The following is a 16,423-nucleotide window of genomic DNA, read 5'->3' on the forward strand; positions in this document are numbered from 1 at the left end:
CCCACTTTGCGCAGGATAATGTGCATTCCTTTTTTTGCGAGATGGGGTAGTTTTCTTTCATACACACTGTCCCGCAACAGGGACTTTACCTGCCGTGCAAGGCTGAGAGTAGTGGGTCTACTGGAGTGATCCTAGTGGCGGCCCGGGGTGCCTCCCCATGGGAATGTTATAGCTGGGCATAATGGAGTCATTGGTGTTCATACTGTTCTCACAAAAATGACAACGCTTCTGAGCATATGCGTTATTGCTCTTTTGTTTACTATGTGTTTTCACTTTAGGTTTTAACGGCATAACCTGGAATTGTTGAGGGTGAAGCAACAAATTGTTCTTAGCTTGTTTTTGCTATGAAATGCCAATAAAATGATTTAAATAATTTTTTTAAAAAACCATTCCAACTATAGTCCCTACCTTTTTCTCATATGGAGCGAAAGGGCACTTTGCCTTGACAAGTCCCAAGACCCAACACAAAGATCCTATGAAAATAGGTTTGGTGGGTGTAGAGGATTGGAATGAATGGGTGGAAACTAGGGAAGAGGACCCAGAGGATGTCAACATCCTCTTAGGTAATAGTACTCCCTTCCAAGTTAGAGAGCATGTCTGGGTGAACGAAACCTGGGCTATGGCCCTAATTGATTCAGTCAGCTAACAGACGGCGATCCATTCGGATCGGGTTTGTCAAGAGCGGGCTAGACCTGAATGAGACAGTAAAAATAGCCTGCGTCCATGCGGACGCAGTGATATACCAAGAGGAGGTAATTATGCAGACCAATTTCCCAATACTTACAGATCTCCTTAAAGTAAGAACCGAAACGTCGGGTGTATGTGATAAATCCATGGAATTTGTCCCTTCTCCCCAAGGGGGAACCACCCCCTTTGGGACTAGTGGGGTGAGCCTGTTGCACAATACCCTTAGGGACAAGGTAAGCAGGATCCCATTGAGGGAGACCCCCGTTATACGGGCCAAGGAATGCCCAAGTATGGATTCCCTGTCACCCCCCTCATTGCAAAGTCTCAGGCATTTCTGGGTTATATGGTAACTGACCAGGGTTGTCTGGTAAAGGGCCCCTTTAAGGTGGATATCTTGGTTTCTGACTCTACTTGTTACCGCCTTCTTGTGAAACTCGGGACCAATTAAATCTTCTGTCAGGAAAGAACTTAAATGCTGTGCTGCGCTAACCGAGGAAGAGAGTATCAGCCAAAGGTTAACTAACTCTGACTTGCACAGACGGGCAGCAGAGGGAGAGACTCTGACACAGGAGGAGCTGGCAGTGACCCAATCAGCGCGGTGCATTTAGTCCGGTGGCAGCCCGGAGAGTGCTGCCACTTCAGAGAGGGCTGGAGTCCCGGGAAGACTGGAACCGCGAAAGACGGGAATCAAACCCAATATGCAACAGCGTCCTATTGTGCCGACACCGAAACCCAGAAACAAGAGGCACCGTGGAACAGCAAGGGCCAGAGCCTCTGCCTCTACTGCTTAGCATCGCCAGTGTAGCATAGGTATGTGGCAGCACCCTAGGAGCAGTTGGAGGGTGGTTAGGCTGCAACCAAGCCGAAGCTGGGCTAAAGGTACAACTACGCCAGGAGGGGGGGTGAGAAAACCAGCAGTCTGCACTGGACTGAGCAGGCAGGAAATCCACACAGGGCTAATAACCTGAATAACCCACGAGTGGGTGTGAGAAGCAATAGTCCGTACCGGACTGAGCAAGTACGAAAGCTGTACTGCGCACTGTGCAAATGATCCGGACACCCCAGGAAGAGGTAAGCGGAGCACCCAACGGTACAGTACTTAGCAGGCCCGTAGCCCACGTGGGTCTAATGATCCGAATACTCCAAGAGGGAGTGAGAGAAGGGACAAATCAGCAAGACTGAACAGGCCTTCAACCCATGCTGGCTTAGGAATAGGAATACCCCAGGAGGGGGAGAGAAGTGATCATCACAGAAGGGCTGAGCAGGCTCGTACCCCACACACGGGCTGAGAAACCAGCTAACCCACCTAGGGGTGAGAGAAGGAATAAAGCCAATGCAGTGAAACATGCCTGGACCGAATTTAATTAGTGAGACGTTCAGGCAAGCACCCATGTGTTGTTTTTCTAGAGTAGGGATTTCATAGAAGTTGGTCTTAGACAAATTTCTTTAATAAAGCACACTGTTCAAATATGTCCTCTGTCCGTCTCCTACATTTTGAGTTGCCACAAATGCTAATCGGTTGATGGAGCCAGTGTGATATGGGATGAATATACCGATGTATCATAACCGATTTCCTTTGCGAAGAAATATGCAAAATGAAGAATGTCTACAAAAAGAGTAATGCATTGTTCATTGAGGCGATACAAGCCGAGGGAAGGGGCCGACCCTGCCAGTAACAGCCCGCCACCGAAGTTAAGGCCCTGAGCGAAGCGAGGGTCACTTAACATGGGTTCTGATGCTGTTACTAGCAGTACTTGGCTCACCCCCAAGAATACATTGCCAATAGCACCCATGTAGTTAATACGCTGGTGCTAATGGTGTTGTTACATTTAAAACAAACATCTTACCATACATCTCTGGTGCTGCATGCTTGTTCTCTAGTCCATTTTCTATATTGATGACCCTGACTTCATCAACACGGGTAGGCAGCTCCGGAGCAGAAACACGACGTCGTGCCTCCTGTTTTTCATTTTTTTAAATACACCCTTAGCATCCGCTTGTGTGCTACGCTGGTGCTAAGAGATTGAGGCAGGAAAGCGGCAGGGGGTGCAGGCCCAAAGTGTTCTGTGCTTCCTTCCTGATTGGCCAGCACCACCTTCCAGGGTGTTAATGTGTAAAAGTACCTCTGTGTTGTCTCCTGTTAGAGAAGAGACTGGGAGGCAAGAGTGCTGAGTGAGCTTATCTGGATGCTGGTTAAGTGTTGAATTGGTTAACCATTGTAATTTCCCAAGTGTTTTTCACAGTTGTGAAAATAAAGTAAAACTTGCGTTTTCATTTGGCTTTTGTCTAGCTGCTCTTCAAGCTTTGAAGCGAAAGAAGAGATACGAGAAACAGCTTGCACAAATAGATGGCACACTCTCGACCATAGAATTCCAGAGGGAAGCTCTTGAAAATGCCAACACCAACACAGAAGTTCTGAAGAACATGGGCTTTGCTGCCAAGGCCATGAAAGCTGCCCATGATAACATGTAAGACATTCTTTCTTTTTCAGATGTGTTTTATTATTTGTGTTATCAGGTTTACATGAACCTTACAAACTATTCATCAACATTCAGCTCTAAACAAAACGATTGAAAACTGATAGATCGATAAGTCGCAGAAAAATGCAATGTTACTTGCCACCAAGTAAAACATAGCAGCGCTTTAATGGCACCATAGGTCATGTGCACTTTGACAATATTGTTATGATGGCAATTTAAGATGACCCGGTGGATAGCTCATCGGTTGAATGCTTGAAATATTGGGGGAGGCATGTACTTCATAAGTTGAAATCTCAACAAGACTGACTGTTATTTAACCTTCTGAGGACAGTAATGAGTGCCATTAAATTGGCAAATTATATATATTTATATATATATTTCTGAGGCTTGTTGAATCTGCTTAGATCACATGCTGTGCATAGGCCGACATCTAGTGGAAGCTGCTGAGTATTAGTTTGTTTTTCGAAACACGAAAATGGGCGTCGACACAGGGCGTGCCAGTAATACTATCCCTAGTGTGACGTCCACTGTACCCATGATACCTCACGCGTGTAGGACCCTCAGATTGTTTTTTTCCGCCATACTTGTCGGAAGCATTGCGCAGAGTTCCCTGACTTTCAGCCATATTTTGCTAAAAATCATATTCATTCCCCGTTCTTCCACTCCCACGTCGAGACATCGAAGTTCGAAGATCTATGCCGGTCCGAAGACCATACAACCGTCAAGAGCTACACGACAGACTTTGGGCTTCGGAAGGCCTCTGGCCTCGGCCCAGGCCTTGGAAGGGCTCTGGCCTCGGCCCTGCAAGTAGGGAGAGTGGGGGGTGGTACATACTCTTCCTACAAACACTAGCCCGCCGCAATAGGGTGCATATGGAGGGTACCCCTTTAAAATTTTGCCCCAAGTGCAACCGCAAGTACCCTTGGGTTGACAAACACGCCACCCTGTAACCTCTGCTTGCCGAGGAATCACCCCGAGGCGAACTCAGCCGAAATCACTAAAGGACCGCTCGACCAAATGTTGGGCCCACCACGCCGGGCAACTAGAGGCCATGGAAGCGGAGGGCGCCTACAGTGATGGCAAAGAGGTGTAGAAAGACGCCTAAGGGCAAGTCCCCGACCTCGGAAGATTGTCCGACAGGGCTTTTATGGGGAACCCACCCGGCGACACGAGTGCTACCCACACCACTTCTACATCTAAACACTCGAAGTCCAACCGAGACTCGACAAGCGTGTCGAGTTCCCGGAAAGAGGCACGAAGAGAGCGGTCCACCGAATCGGTGTCCTCTGGGCGTTCCAGGTCAAGATCGCCGCACGACACAAGGCAACTGTCCACAGTTGCCAAGATTGTCTCACTCACCAAAGTCACAGAGGTACGTTCGTCGGAAGACGAATCCGACCTTCAGCCACAGGCCACACACCAGCAGTCGACTCCGGCAGACTGTTCGGCGTCTGCTTCCGAGTCTCTGTGCGCACTCCAAAGAAAGAGACACTGCCCCCGAATCTCGACGCCAGGCGTCAAAAGGCTCCGAGAAGGTGAAAACATCAGGAAAACGCTCTTCTACTCATGGGGAAGGGGGGAAACAGCAGAAGAAACCACCTCTCTTCTCCTCTTCTGCACCACAGACACTTAAGGACAGTTCAAAGTCTTCAGATAAACATAAATCCAAGACCCCTGTCCAGGGCCCTAGGTCCAAACAAGGAACAGAAGAGGAACCCTCTCAGGAAACAGTCATTCCCAGCTCCAAAAAATGGACCAGTGAGGATATAGACAGAGTAATGTCTAGAATGTCCTCCCTAGCTGACTTCTACTCCAAGAACCTAGAGCACTTCCTCTCCTATACCCCGGACAGTGCTACTCCTTCTGGATCCAGGGACCCTCAGCCCCCTACTAAAAAAACCTCGGGTTGAGACTCCAACTCAGGGACTGATTTCAGACCCTTTTTACATCCAGCCCTACATTCAGTATGGTGAGGATCCTCAACAGTACGATGAGGATACAGACTTGGTAATGTTGGACGACCAAACTGGGGTGGAGTATTATGGGGATGCCGAGGGCCAAGAGGGGGAGGAAGATGACGTCACAGAAGCCTACACGATAGACTCCCCTGTTCACAAAGAACCTCAGGTTACCGACTCTCCAGACTAACCAGCCCCTCCTAAATGAGGTCTTGGCTAGAGCGGTAGAGCACTTCAGCATAGACACTCAGGGGGCACAGGAAGAGAGGGACTTTGCAGAAGAACTAGTGGGAGAGAAGAGGCCCATTGCCCAAGCCATTCCAATTCTCAAGTCCATCCAACGGAGAATTGATCCTTCCCTTCTCACTCCTAACCTCACCAGGGCCGTAAACCCCAGAATCGAGAAATTGTTCAGGGCCGCCCAGTCAGAACCGCTTTACACAAGGGGTCAACTGAAGCCCGACTCCTTGGTAATTACGAACACTAGAAAAAGGGCGGGGACACCTCTATCATCTTCTGAGGCCCACCCAGACGAGGAGAGCAAGAAAATGTATGGGTTGGGAAGGAAAGTAGCCTCCACTGCCGCTTACCAAACTAGGATTGCCAACACCACCACTCTGCTGGCAAGTTACAATTGCCACCAGTGGGAGCAGGTAGCTGCCCTCATTGACTCCACACCGGAACCGCTAAAGGGTCAATTGGCCCAGGTCGCATCGGAGCGGAGAGCAGTGTCCGGTTACATCCTTAAGGCAACCTTTGATGCCGCAGATAACACGGGCAGGCTCATAGCAGAGAGCACTGTCATTAAGAGGCTTGCTTGGTTAAGACAGTCGGGGTTTAAACCTGAAACACAATTATCCCTAATTGACATGCCGGTGGAGCCGAATCTCCTATTTGGCAAGGCGGTAGAGGACGCATTAAAGACTGCCAAAGATGAGTATGATACTCTGAAATCCCTGGGACAGTTGACCAACAAGCCCCCTAATGAAAGAGGGAATGGTAATTTTTGACACCCCCGCGGAGAAAATTCCCAAAGGGGCTCCAATTATTCTCAGGGACAGGGTACATCATGGGGTGACAACCAGCAGACTACTCAGAGTTACGGCAGAGGAAACAAAAGGGGTCATGGTAGAGGCAGCCCCATCAGAGGCGGCGGCACGCCTCCCGCAAATCAGTGACGCTCCGCTCGGGGTCCCTTCGCACGCATCCCCAGTAGGGGGATGCATTTCCAACTTCACCCAAGCTTGGGAAGGGATCACATCAGACAGATGGGTTCTGTCCACAGTTTCCGCAGGTTACTGCATAGAACTGCTAGAGCGTCCCAGAAACCACCCTCCACGTCAAAAAATGCATTCCTTGGACCACCGAAAGATCCTCCTTGAGGAGATCATCAATCTTCTAGCAAAGGACGTCCCTGGTGTCCCGGGACACCAGGTAAACAAGGGTATTTATTCAAAATACTTCCTTGTGCCAAAAAAAGATTTGACTATGCGCCCAGTATTGGACTTACGGCCTGCAAACAAGTATGTCAAGCCCCAAAAATTTTGCATGACTACTCTCCAAGAGGTAATCCCCTTCCTAAAAAGGGGGGATTACATGGCAACATTGGACATGAAAGATGCCTATTTTCATATTTCCATGTTCCCAGCGCACAGAAAGTATTTGCGCTTCAAGGTGGACAGTCGGCACTACCAGTTCAAGGTACTGCCCTTCGGGATAGCCTCGGCTCCAAGGGTATTCACCAAGGTACTGGCGGTGGCGGCAGCACACCTACGCAGGGAGGCAATCCCGGTGTACCCTTACCTGGACGACTGGCTCATCACGGGGGAGACCCCCAGTCATTTGTAGAACAAACATTCAAAGGACGATCAACCTCCTCTTCGAATTAGGCTTCTCAATAAACGAGAAGTCAAGTCTGGTGCCAAGCACCTCCAAACAATTCCTAGGAGCTATCCTAGACACGCAAGAGGGGTTGAAAGAATTCAGAATATACTGCTGCAAATTCCGCAATATCAGATAATGGTGCGCAAAGCAATGCGTTTGCTAGGCATGATGGCGTCATGTATTTACTTGGTCCCCCACGCGCGCCTGCGCATGCGTCCCATGCAGGAATGGTTGGTGAAACAGTGGTCTCAGGCAAGTGGTCAGTGGGACGATCTAGTGGTCGTTTCGCCAACACTGGTACAACGCCTTCACTGGTGGACAAGAGAAAATCTGTCCAAGGGGAAACCCTTTTACGATCCCGAGATACAGGCGGTAGTCACAACCGATGCATGCCTGACAGGGTGGGGAGCTCACCTCCTCCACCACACAGCTCAGGCTCTCTGGTCTCACTCAGTGGCCAAGAATCACATCAACCTGCTAGAGCTTCTGGCAGTATTCAGAGCGCTTCAAGCGTTCGAGCCCTACCTGCTGAATCTGTCAGTGCAGATCCGGACGGACACCACTACAGCCATGTTTTACATAAACAAGCAGGGTGGGACTCGTTCGCCAAATCTGTCCAAGCTTGCCCAGAAAATTTGGATATGGGCACTCAGACGGAAGATCTTCCTGTCATCTCAACATGTTCGAGGGGATCTCAATTCTCTGGCGGATGCTTTGAGCAGAGATCCCCTCCCAGAGGAACACGAATGGTATCTACACAGAGAAATCGTAGAAGATATCTTCTCTCAGTGGGGTTCCCCACTATAGACCTATTCGCCACAAGCGAAAACAGACAGTGCCCAGGATTTGCATCCAGGTTCCCCCAGCCAGACTCCCAGGGGAACGCCCTGTGGATGAACTAGTCAGGGATGTTTGCATATGCTTTTCCACCAACACCTCATCAGGAAGGTGGTCAACAAGATGAACAGAGAGTCAATGACGCTCGTCCTAGTTGCTCCCATGTGGGCGAGACAACCGTGGTTTCCACACCTACGCAGACTAGCGGTGTGCGAACCCATCCATCTCCCGGGCTGGTACAACCTACTGTCCCAGCACCAAGGTCAAATGGTGCATCCTCAACCCAACTCAATGAACCTAGCAGCATGACTCCTGAGGTCATAGAGTTCGGACATCTTAAATTACCACAGAGATGTATGGACATCCTAAAGGAATCTAGGAAGCTAAACACGAGGCACTGCTACTTTGACGAATGGAAACGATTTGTTATCTGGTGCCAGAATAAGCAAGTCAACCCATTTGATTGCACTCCTTCCACAGTTGTCACCTACATGCTCCACCTGCTGGATGCAGGACTGGTATTTAACTCATTGAAAGTACACCTGGCAGCGCTGTCCGCATACTCCACATCCCATAACAAGGTGCAAGATACCAGTGGTTAAAGCTTTCATGGAAGGAGTAAAGAGACTTCACCCTCCTATTTCTAACCAACCACCAGGATGGGACCTTAACGTGGTGCTATCTAAACTCTTGGGCTCCCCATTCGAACCCATGCATAAAAGCAGTCTCAAACACCTGACTTATAAGACTGCCTTCTTAGTAGCAATAACATCTATAAGAAGGGTCAGTGAAATTCAGGCTATGTCAGTGCAGGATCCATTCTTTACAGTTCATAAAGATAAACTGGTTTTACGTACACACCCTAGGTTCTCACCTAAGTTTATTTCTAAATTCCACGTGAACCAGTCCAAGCTTCCGGCTTTCTTCCAAGACCTACAAAGCTCGGCTGAGGTGAAACTACACACCCTAGATGTGCCTAGTGCGGTCCTCTACTATGTAAACAAGACCAGACCGCTTAGGAAAAAACAGATCAGCTGTTTGTCTCCGTAGCTATAGCAAAGAGGGAGATCGCGTCTCTAAAGGTGTCATCTCTAAGTGGATTGTTAACTGTATCCAGATGTGTTACTCTCTTTCTGGAAAGACTCTGCCTTTCACGCCAAGAGCCCACTCTACTAGAGGCATTGGGGCCACTCTGGCTTTCATTGCAAATGTACCCCTTGACACCATTTGCAAAGCAGCTACTTGGATCTCTATTCACACTTTTACTCAGCACTACTGCATTGACGCCCATTCCAAGACAGATACTCAAGTGGGACAAGCGGTTTTAAGACATTTATTTGCTCATGACCCCTCTCATATCCCACCTCCTCCTTCTAACACTGCTCGCTAATCTATGCCCAGCATGTGATCTAAGCAGATTCAACAAGCCTCAGAAGAGATGCATTACTCACCGTAATCATATTTCTGATGCTTGTATCTGCTTAGATTCACATGCGACCCACCCTTCCTCCGCTCTAAGAGAAGGCGCATGGATACTTGTAGTCTTATCCATCTATCTGCTTGGATTATCTGTACTCCCGCTACTCCTCGTGCTACCTCATGTCAGGAAAAAATGCAATCTGAGGGTCCTGCTAGGGATAGTATTACTGGCACGCCCCGTGTCGATGCCCATTTTCGAGTTTCGAAAAACAAACTGTGATACTCCGCAGCTTCCACTAGATGTCGGGCTATGCACAGCATGTGAATCTAAGCAGATACAAGCATCAGAAATATGATTACGGTGAGTAATGTATCATATATATATATATATATATATATATGTATATCGGTGCCTTTAGAAAAAATCAACAGGGTGCTTAATAGAACTGAGTTATTTCCTGGGGATGGTTTCCTTTGAACGTGAAGGGGACATGAAGTAGCATCCCACGCTTGGTACCAGTGAGGCGCCTTTAATGCAGTAGTGGGAGAAGACTGGGAGAATCTTTACATGACATTGTAGAGGATGAAGTTTGGGGACTTCCAGGCCTATAAACAGTTGAAAGTTCATATGCAGAAGGGCATAAACTGTTCAAGTTGAAAGCCACAAGAGGCCAAGTCGGTAAGAACAAAGCGTATTGGCTGAGGGCGCAGAATAGAGCGATTACACAATCTACGATTCGGTTTAAACCTAATGCAGAGAAAGGAGACAAGTAAATGCCACTCACGAAAGAGGACCTAGACTTGGGACTGTCAAATTCAAGAGTGACATCACTGAGACGGTCAAGATAGATCTGTCCCGGGCAATTGTGGCAAACAAAGGGAGATTGAGGTTCTGGGGGCTGAGTAGCAGAAGTTGAAGTGCTGCTAATGGAGATCACTGAGAACGCCCCGGATCTATTGTAAAAGGTACAAAGGATGGGAGAGGGAAGTTTTTATGCTGAAAGAGAAGTGTGAGGACTTCAAAAATAAATCAAGGAGGGAACCCCACAGGTTTAAGGATATAAAGTTGTGGAGGGTACAGACTTGGAGTGTGTTTAATGAACTCTTTGCAGGACTGATGGAAGATGGGCAAGAGCAGCAGATGGAGATCGAGAGGGTACTATGCATGGGCAGAAGGAGGAATGATCCGGGAGCATGCCTGCGAGATTTCCTAATGAAACTAAACAGCTTCGTAGACAAATGGATCATTATGGGCATTGCCAGATGTTGAGGGAAGATGCAATTTAGGGGAAGTGAAGTATAGACCCAGCCCAATTGGCACTTGCTAAAAGAAGGGCATTCAAGACCCATCACGGAGGAGCTCACTAGAAGGAGTCTAAAGTACTGCTGGCTCTTCCTGACATTTACAATTCACGATGGTCAGCAATGAAAAGACCATTCCTAGTATAGAAGAAGGGATGAGGTTCTTTGATATGAGACTGTCGGAATCAGGAAGAACAAAGGGGTAAAGACTAACCGGAGGAGCACAGTGGCGGGCGATAACTGGTTAGGTTGGTGGTCTCCTCTAAAGAATACGAAAAAGACTTGATGCAGACATGGAGCGGAGTTGGAATAGGAAGGGGGAGGGTTCCAGTCTGCGACGACAGATTGGAAAGGGAGAAGGGGGTAAAGAGATACAGGCATCAATGGTAGATGGGAGGTCTTTGTCCAGTAAGCATGGGGGATAGAGGCGTTGATGTAGGGGGACTGGAGCCGTAGCTGACAGCAGTTCACCAGTGGGGAGCAGGCCTAGAACTTGGATGAATGCTCCAGGGACTTTAATAGTGGTAAATATGGCAACCGGTCTACTGGGAAAGGAAGCAACTGTTCTGTTGGGGGGATCAAGTATCATTATGGGATGTGTGAGAAACCTTAAGGTGTTTCCCTAGTCCCCGGGGATCTGTCATCCAGGGGGCCAGGACACGGCCATCGCTATTGGATCCGGTTCCTGGGGTGAAACGGTGAGGGTGGGTAGGGGAGGTTCGGGTCACCTGAAATGGGGGTCCTTGGAGAATGGGACACCGGCGGTGAGATGCAGTATTCCCCCTTCTTTCAACACCTTTTCCCCATCCTACCACATAGGATATTCCAAAATACTTCCCACCATTCTGACACGAAAATTTTCGCACAACACGAAAGACAAATGGACTAACACCAGAGCCGTTTACCTGACATGTCCCAATACAAGGGTCAGGCAATTGACCAGAATCGCACACACACACCTGACGGCCCTTTCACTTCCCCACAGGGATAAAAGGTAGAGCATGAGAGCACAGGATGAGCAAAGCAAACCACACAACGTGAGAGCTAACTCAACACGGCAGTTCATGAGAAGGATGGCGCAGACCGAAAGGGTGACCAGGAGAGAAGCAACCTTGCCCTTTCCGACCAAGGCCTGTGAATCCTCCACAGAAGGAATCATAAGACCGCAAACCATAGCCAGTGTGTGTTGCATCAGATGTTTACGGTATGCAAGACCCTCAGTCTGCTGATAACCAAGCCGGTAAAGGATGCTGGTCTCGGTGGTACCGACCTTGACTCCCAAGTTGTAAAGAAAGGCAAGCGGTTCATCACAGACGGTGAGTCGAGGGGAGAATCAATAAGAAACAGAACTGTGTTGAGCGAAAAGTAGCCAACGGCTAATTTGAACTTTGAAACAATTAAAGATACGATTGACGAAAGAGCAGGGAAACCAGAAACAGGAAGCTGGCACCAGTGGGTGCTCAAGCAGGAAACTGGGCAATTACCCGATGGTAGAAACTACCGTATCCAGAAGTCCTTGGGAAGAGGCGAAAAGATATTCAATTGGTCATACAGGGGTCTTGTAAAATCCTCTGTACCGTTGAAAGTCTTTGACCAATTGCAAAGCTATGGGAAATCCGCTTGGTGAAATGAGCGCATGAACAGTTTGTGGTAAAAGTTGGCGAGAGTGAACCCAGAAGATGGAAGCTGACAATCCGAGATGAAGCCTGAAGTACTGTTTAAGAAGACATTAAGACCTGTGAAAGTAAGAGGTATTGGACAACCAAGGGAAGTGAATTGTCTCCTTGTCAAGTGGGTCCGAGCCCGGTCGAGGGAGATCCAGGGATGAAGCCATCACCCAAAGTGTTCGTAGAAAAGATCTTTGTGTTTGTTTGTTGAGAGTATCAGAAGACAAGAGACTTTTCATTATAAAGAGACTTAACCATCGAAGAACGTGATAGCTGATACAGAACTGTTAGCTTGTGCTGGGAAGGCTTGAGTGTGTGCTGTGCTCCGAGGTCTCTCCTTGTCCCGTGCTGAAAACGTGGGGAAGGGAGACCCCTGGCAATCACATCCTGACTTATTTGGAACACTTCTTTTCTTTATTGAAACCCTATCTCACACTCTTTCTATTTTTTCCACCCGGCATTCATTCAATAAACACCTGTGAACTGTGATCCCTTGTGTCTGTCTTTACTGTTGCCACCATGAATTCCTTACAGATGTAAAAGAGAAACATGAGAATCTGAGCGAAAAGGGTACCATTCTTCGAATAGGGTAATGATTAATTTAGAATCATTGAAAGTTAGGGGGCTAAACAGTTCAAATAGCAGGTTGAGCTTTACGAGAGAGATTTGTAAAAAGGGGAACAAATGATATGCTTACAGGAAACACACCTCAAAGAGGGAAGTGGGGTGATTAGGAAACAGAGAATGTCCAACACAATACCAAACACACACAGGAAACGAGCAAGGTGGCAGTCCTACATACTACTGCAGAGGATGGCATTGTTTGGAGGAACACAGATGGAAGATATTTGATGGTAAGAGGGAGTATATAGGGGCACAAATGCATACTGGTCTCCTAATATGCACCCAACCGGCGACAGGAGCAGTGCCTGGGGAAATGCCTGCGGGAGTTCCAGAAGTTTGGAGAGGGTGAGCGGGTGGTAGGGAAATGTCAAAGCAATTCCGAGAAAGGATTGAGGAAGTAACACTACTCGATAAATGGAGGGTACGACATCCCCAGGAAAATGATTACTCCTTCTACTCACATGTGCATAAGACTTAGTCAAGGATCGATTATATACTAGCAAGTCATGGAGCAAGAACAGTGACAGACAGCACAAATGGGAACCATGCCTGTTTCCGATCATGCACTGATTTACCTGGAATGGGCAGAGGACAGAGCTAAGTGAGGGCAGAGGGGATGGAGGCTAGAAGATTGCCTTCTTCGGGATAGAGGGACTAAGAACCTGATTGAGGGGGAAATCAGTAGGTTCATGAGCGACCCAGAGGTGAAAAAGGGGGCGCCTTGAGATAGATTTAAAGATCATATTAATAACTACCTGATTGAAACTGCAAAAGAGCTGAGGGAAGCTAGGGGAATGGAGGAACGAGAATTCTAGATTGAAATGGAGAAGCTGGAAGCAGCCCATAAGTCGGCGGCCAGCAAAGTAGCCAGACCGTTTACATATGTGAGGGGACAACGGAGACAGATAGTTAACAGATCGCTGGGGAGTACTCTCCTGAAGTGTAGAGACTTTTTATGAACATGGAAACAAACTGGGCATGATACTGACGCAACCACGAAGGAGCAGGGTTGGAAGATGCAGGGAAGCGGTTGATAGTGACAGAAGGGGGCAAGAGAAAGTTGATTGAGGAATGTTTTTTGTGGATTTATATAGGGAGCAACCATGCGACTATCTACCTACCATAGGGTGAAGGGATGAGCTTATCAGGGGAGCAGGTGGAGTGCTTAGAGGGCCCTAAACAAAGGAGGAAGTGCAGCGGGCGAGGCAGATTGAAACTCCATCAAAACCTAGGGGAGGATGGTTTCACACTGCTATTCTACAAAACGTTTAGCCAGCAATTGAGCAGTTGCTATGCAGACCTTTTCAACGAGTTTATGAAGAATGGTAAAATAGCAACCTCAATGGAAATGGCCCAGATTACCCTGATTCCGAAACTGGGAAAGAACTGCAGCTAGGCTAGTCCTACAGATCAATTGCTCTTATTAACATTGATGCTAAGTTATATACGAGAATATTACGTGCAAGATTGGAGGGGTTGCTAGTGTCCCTGGTCTCTGAGGACCAGTCAGAATTTATTCTGGGGAGGAACACTTTTGACAACATAAGAAGGGTATTGCACATTATACAAGGCTTCGAGGGGAAGGACAAAGCCCCCCACGATTCTCCTAATGTGCAACACTGAGAGGGCGTTTGATCGCATAAATTGGCCCTTCATGTTTAAAGTTCTGCCCAAAATGGGGGTGGGACCACACTACTAAAAGATCATATGGGCAACTAATAGAACCTGGTAGCTAGGGTGAGGATAAATGGCAGGCAGACTAAGCCCTTCTTCATAGGTAGAGGGACCAAGCAGGGGTGCCTCATGTCTCCCCTTCTCTTTGCCATGATTATGGGACCATTTGCGAAAAGAATAAGAGGAAACCAGTCAATTCAAGGGGTTAAATAGGACGGGTCACAGCATAAAATAGGACTATTTGCAGATGACGTGATAATTATGGTGACCAAGCCAAAGCATTCACTACAAGAAATTCTGGGTGAAATAGAAGTTTTCTTGGCATTCCAAGTCAATATCTCAAAATCTGAGATACTGAACTTGACAGTGGAACATGGGAGCTTCAGCGCCTTAAAAACAGTACCCCATTTTGGTGGGCAAAGGGCCAAGTTCAATATCTAGGAGTAAACTTCACCTCAAACCTGCAAGAAATATATAGAGCAAATGCCCCCCCCCCCCCAACCCGCCTGCCCGCCCTGATGGAACAAATCAAGAAGGATCTTGTCAAATAGAAAGGCTTGTTCATGCTGTGGCTTGGGAAGATAGCAATTATAAAAATCTATATCTTTCCCAACTTTTGTGTAGGTCTCAAGAATTGCCGATACTGATAGGGGAAGTGCTCAAGGGTGTTCAGGATGAAATAATGCATTTTGTGTGGAACGGGAAGAAGCCGCGCATTGGGAGGTCCGTTATATAGGGCTTAAGTGTCTACCTTCAAGCCAAACTCCAGCGGTACCTAACCTGGTGACTTTACGTCAGAGGTGGCCGCAACCCTCTGTTGCGGTGTGGCTTGACGTTTCCAGGGCCCTAGTGGGTCCTTCACTCTAATCTAGCTCTCCAGTACGGCGGGAGTACCGCAGGCTGCTGCCGGAGTTATATAGCAGCGTTAGCTGAAGCGTTCGGCTATCCGGAGGCATATTGCTGTCCTCCGGAGTCCAGGTATGGCGATATCCAAACAGTAACCAGCACCCCTGGATAATCTTCAGTATGGAGATGGGTTGTGCAGCTGGGGTTACTATACGGCACAGCACGGAACTTATTACCGAGTGGGTAAGCTCCTACTCTTTTCCATGCTTCTGCCGTTTTAGCCCCTGACATGCTTTGCTTTTGATTTTGATTTGCCCTCATATATTGGAAGAGCCTGAGATTTAGCTGGTTCTGTACGGCAAATTCACCACTCTCATAACTCGTACGAGCCAGCGCTAACAGCCCGTGTCTTGGAGACAGCTGCGTGGTGTGTTCGCCTCTCTTCCCACTCCGATTATTCTACTGAACATCTACATGGAGTATTTTAACAAGTATGGCCCATTAAGACCGTTGCCTGGCAGTCAGGCTGTAAACAATTTCTTATCTGAGCCAAGGGAGGCTCTCCTGTTGTCCAAACTCGGACTAGCAGCTGCTTCTTTGCTGTCTAACAAGGACCGCGTGTCAGAGGTCCTTGGCCTAAGCACTCACAGGAGACAGGGGGTGCATAGGAGTAATTTTACAAGGGCTATGGAGCCTATGGAACAAAACCCCATCTGTAAGAATCTTAACAGGGATTATGGTTGTATGCCACCAACTCCAGATATTACAGTATCTGTCACCCCAGAACGTTCATTGGGAAGGGCCATCTCTGACCCATCCTTGTCAGTTTTCTCACCAGCAGTGACCTCCCTAATAGGAGGGATAAAGAAATATGCTAAGGGGGATCTTGACTACACGGCTTCATCACCAGGAACTCTAGCAAAGGGCATCAAGCTTTCCGCCACCCAAACCGATGATGCTACTCTTTCCCAGTTTCTGCGAGCATCCTGAAAGGTTGCTACATTGTCACAACCTACAGGATCTTCGTTCACTTATGGACACTTTG

At 48.0% G+C, this 16,423-nt stretch overlaps 1 protein-coding gene across 1 annotated transcript in view; it reads left to right on the forward strand.

The window, feature by feature from the left end:
• Positions 1-16,423, forward strand: part of CHMP4B (charged multivesicular body protein 4B) — a 479,020-nt gene that overhangs the window by 192,545 nt on the left and 270,052 nt on the right. Inside the window, exon 2 of the mRNA XM_069652150.1 lies at positions 2,978-3,155. Within this exon, the coding sequence (XP_069508251.1) occupies positions 2,978-3,155 (178 nt within the window). The remainder of the gene's footprint in view (positions 1-2,977; positions 3,156-16,423) is intronic.

This window comes from Ambystoma mexicanum, chromosome 3p (genome assembly GCF_040938575.1).
Source record: "Ambystoma mexicanum isolate Mex_15411 chromosome 3p, UKY_AmexF1_1, whole genome shotgun sequence".
NCBI classification, from domain to species: domain Eukaryota; kingdom Metazoa; phylum Chordata; class Amphibia; order Caudata; family Ambystomatidae; genus Ambystoma; species Ambystoma mexicanum.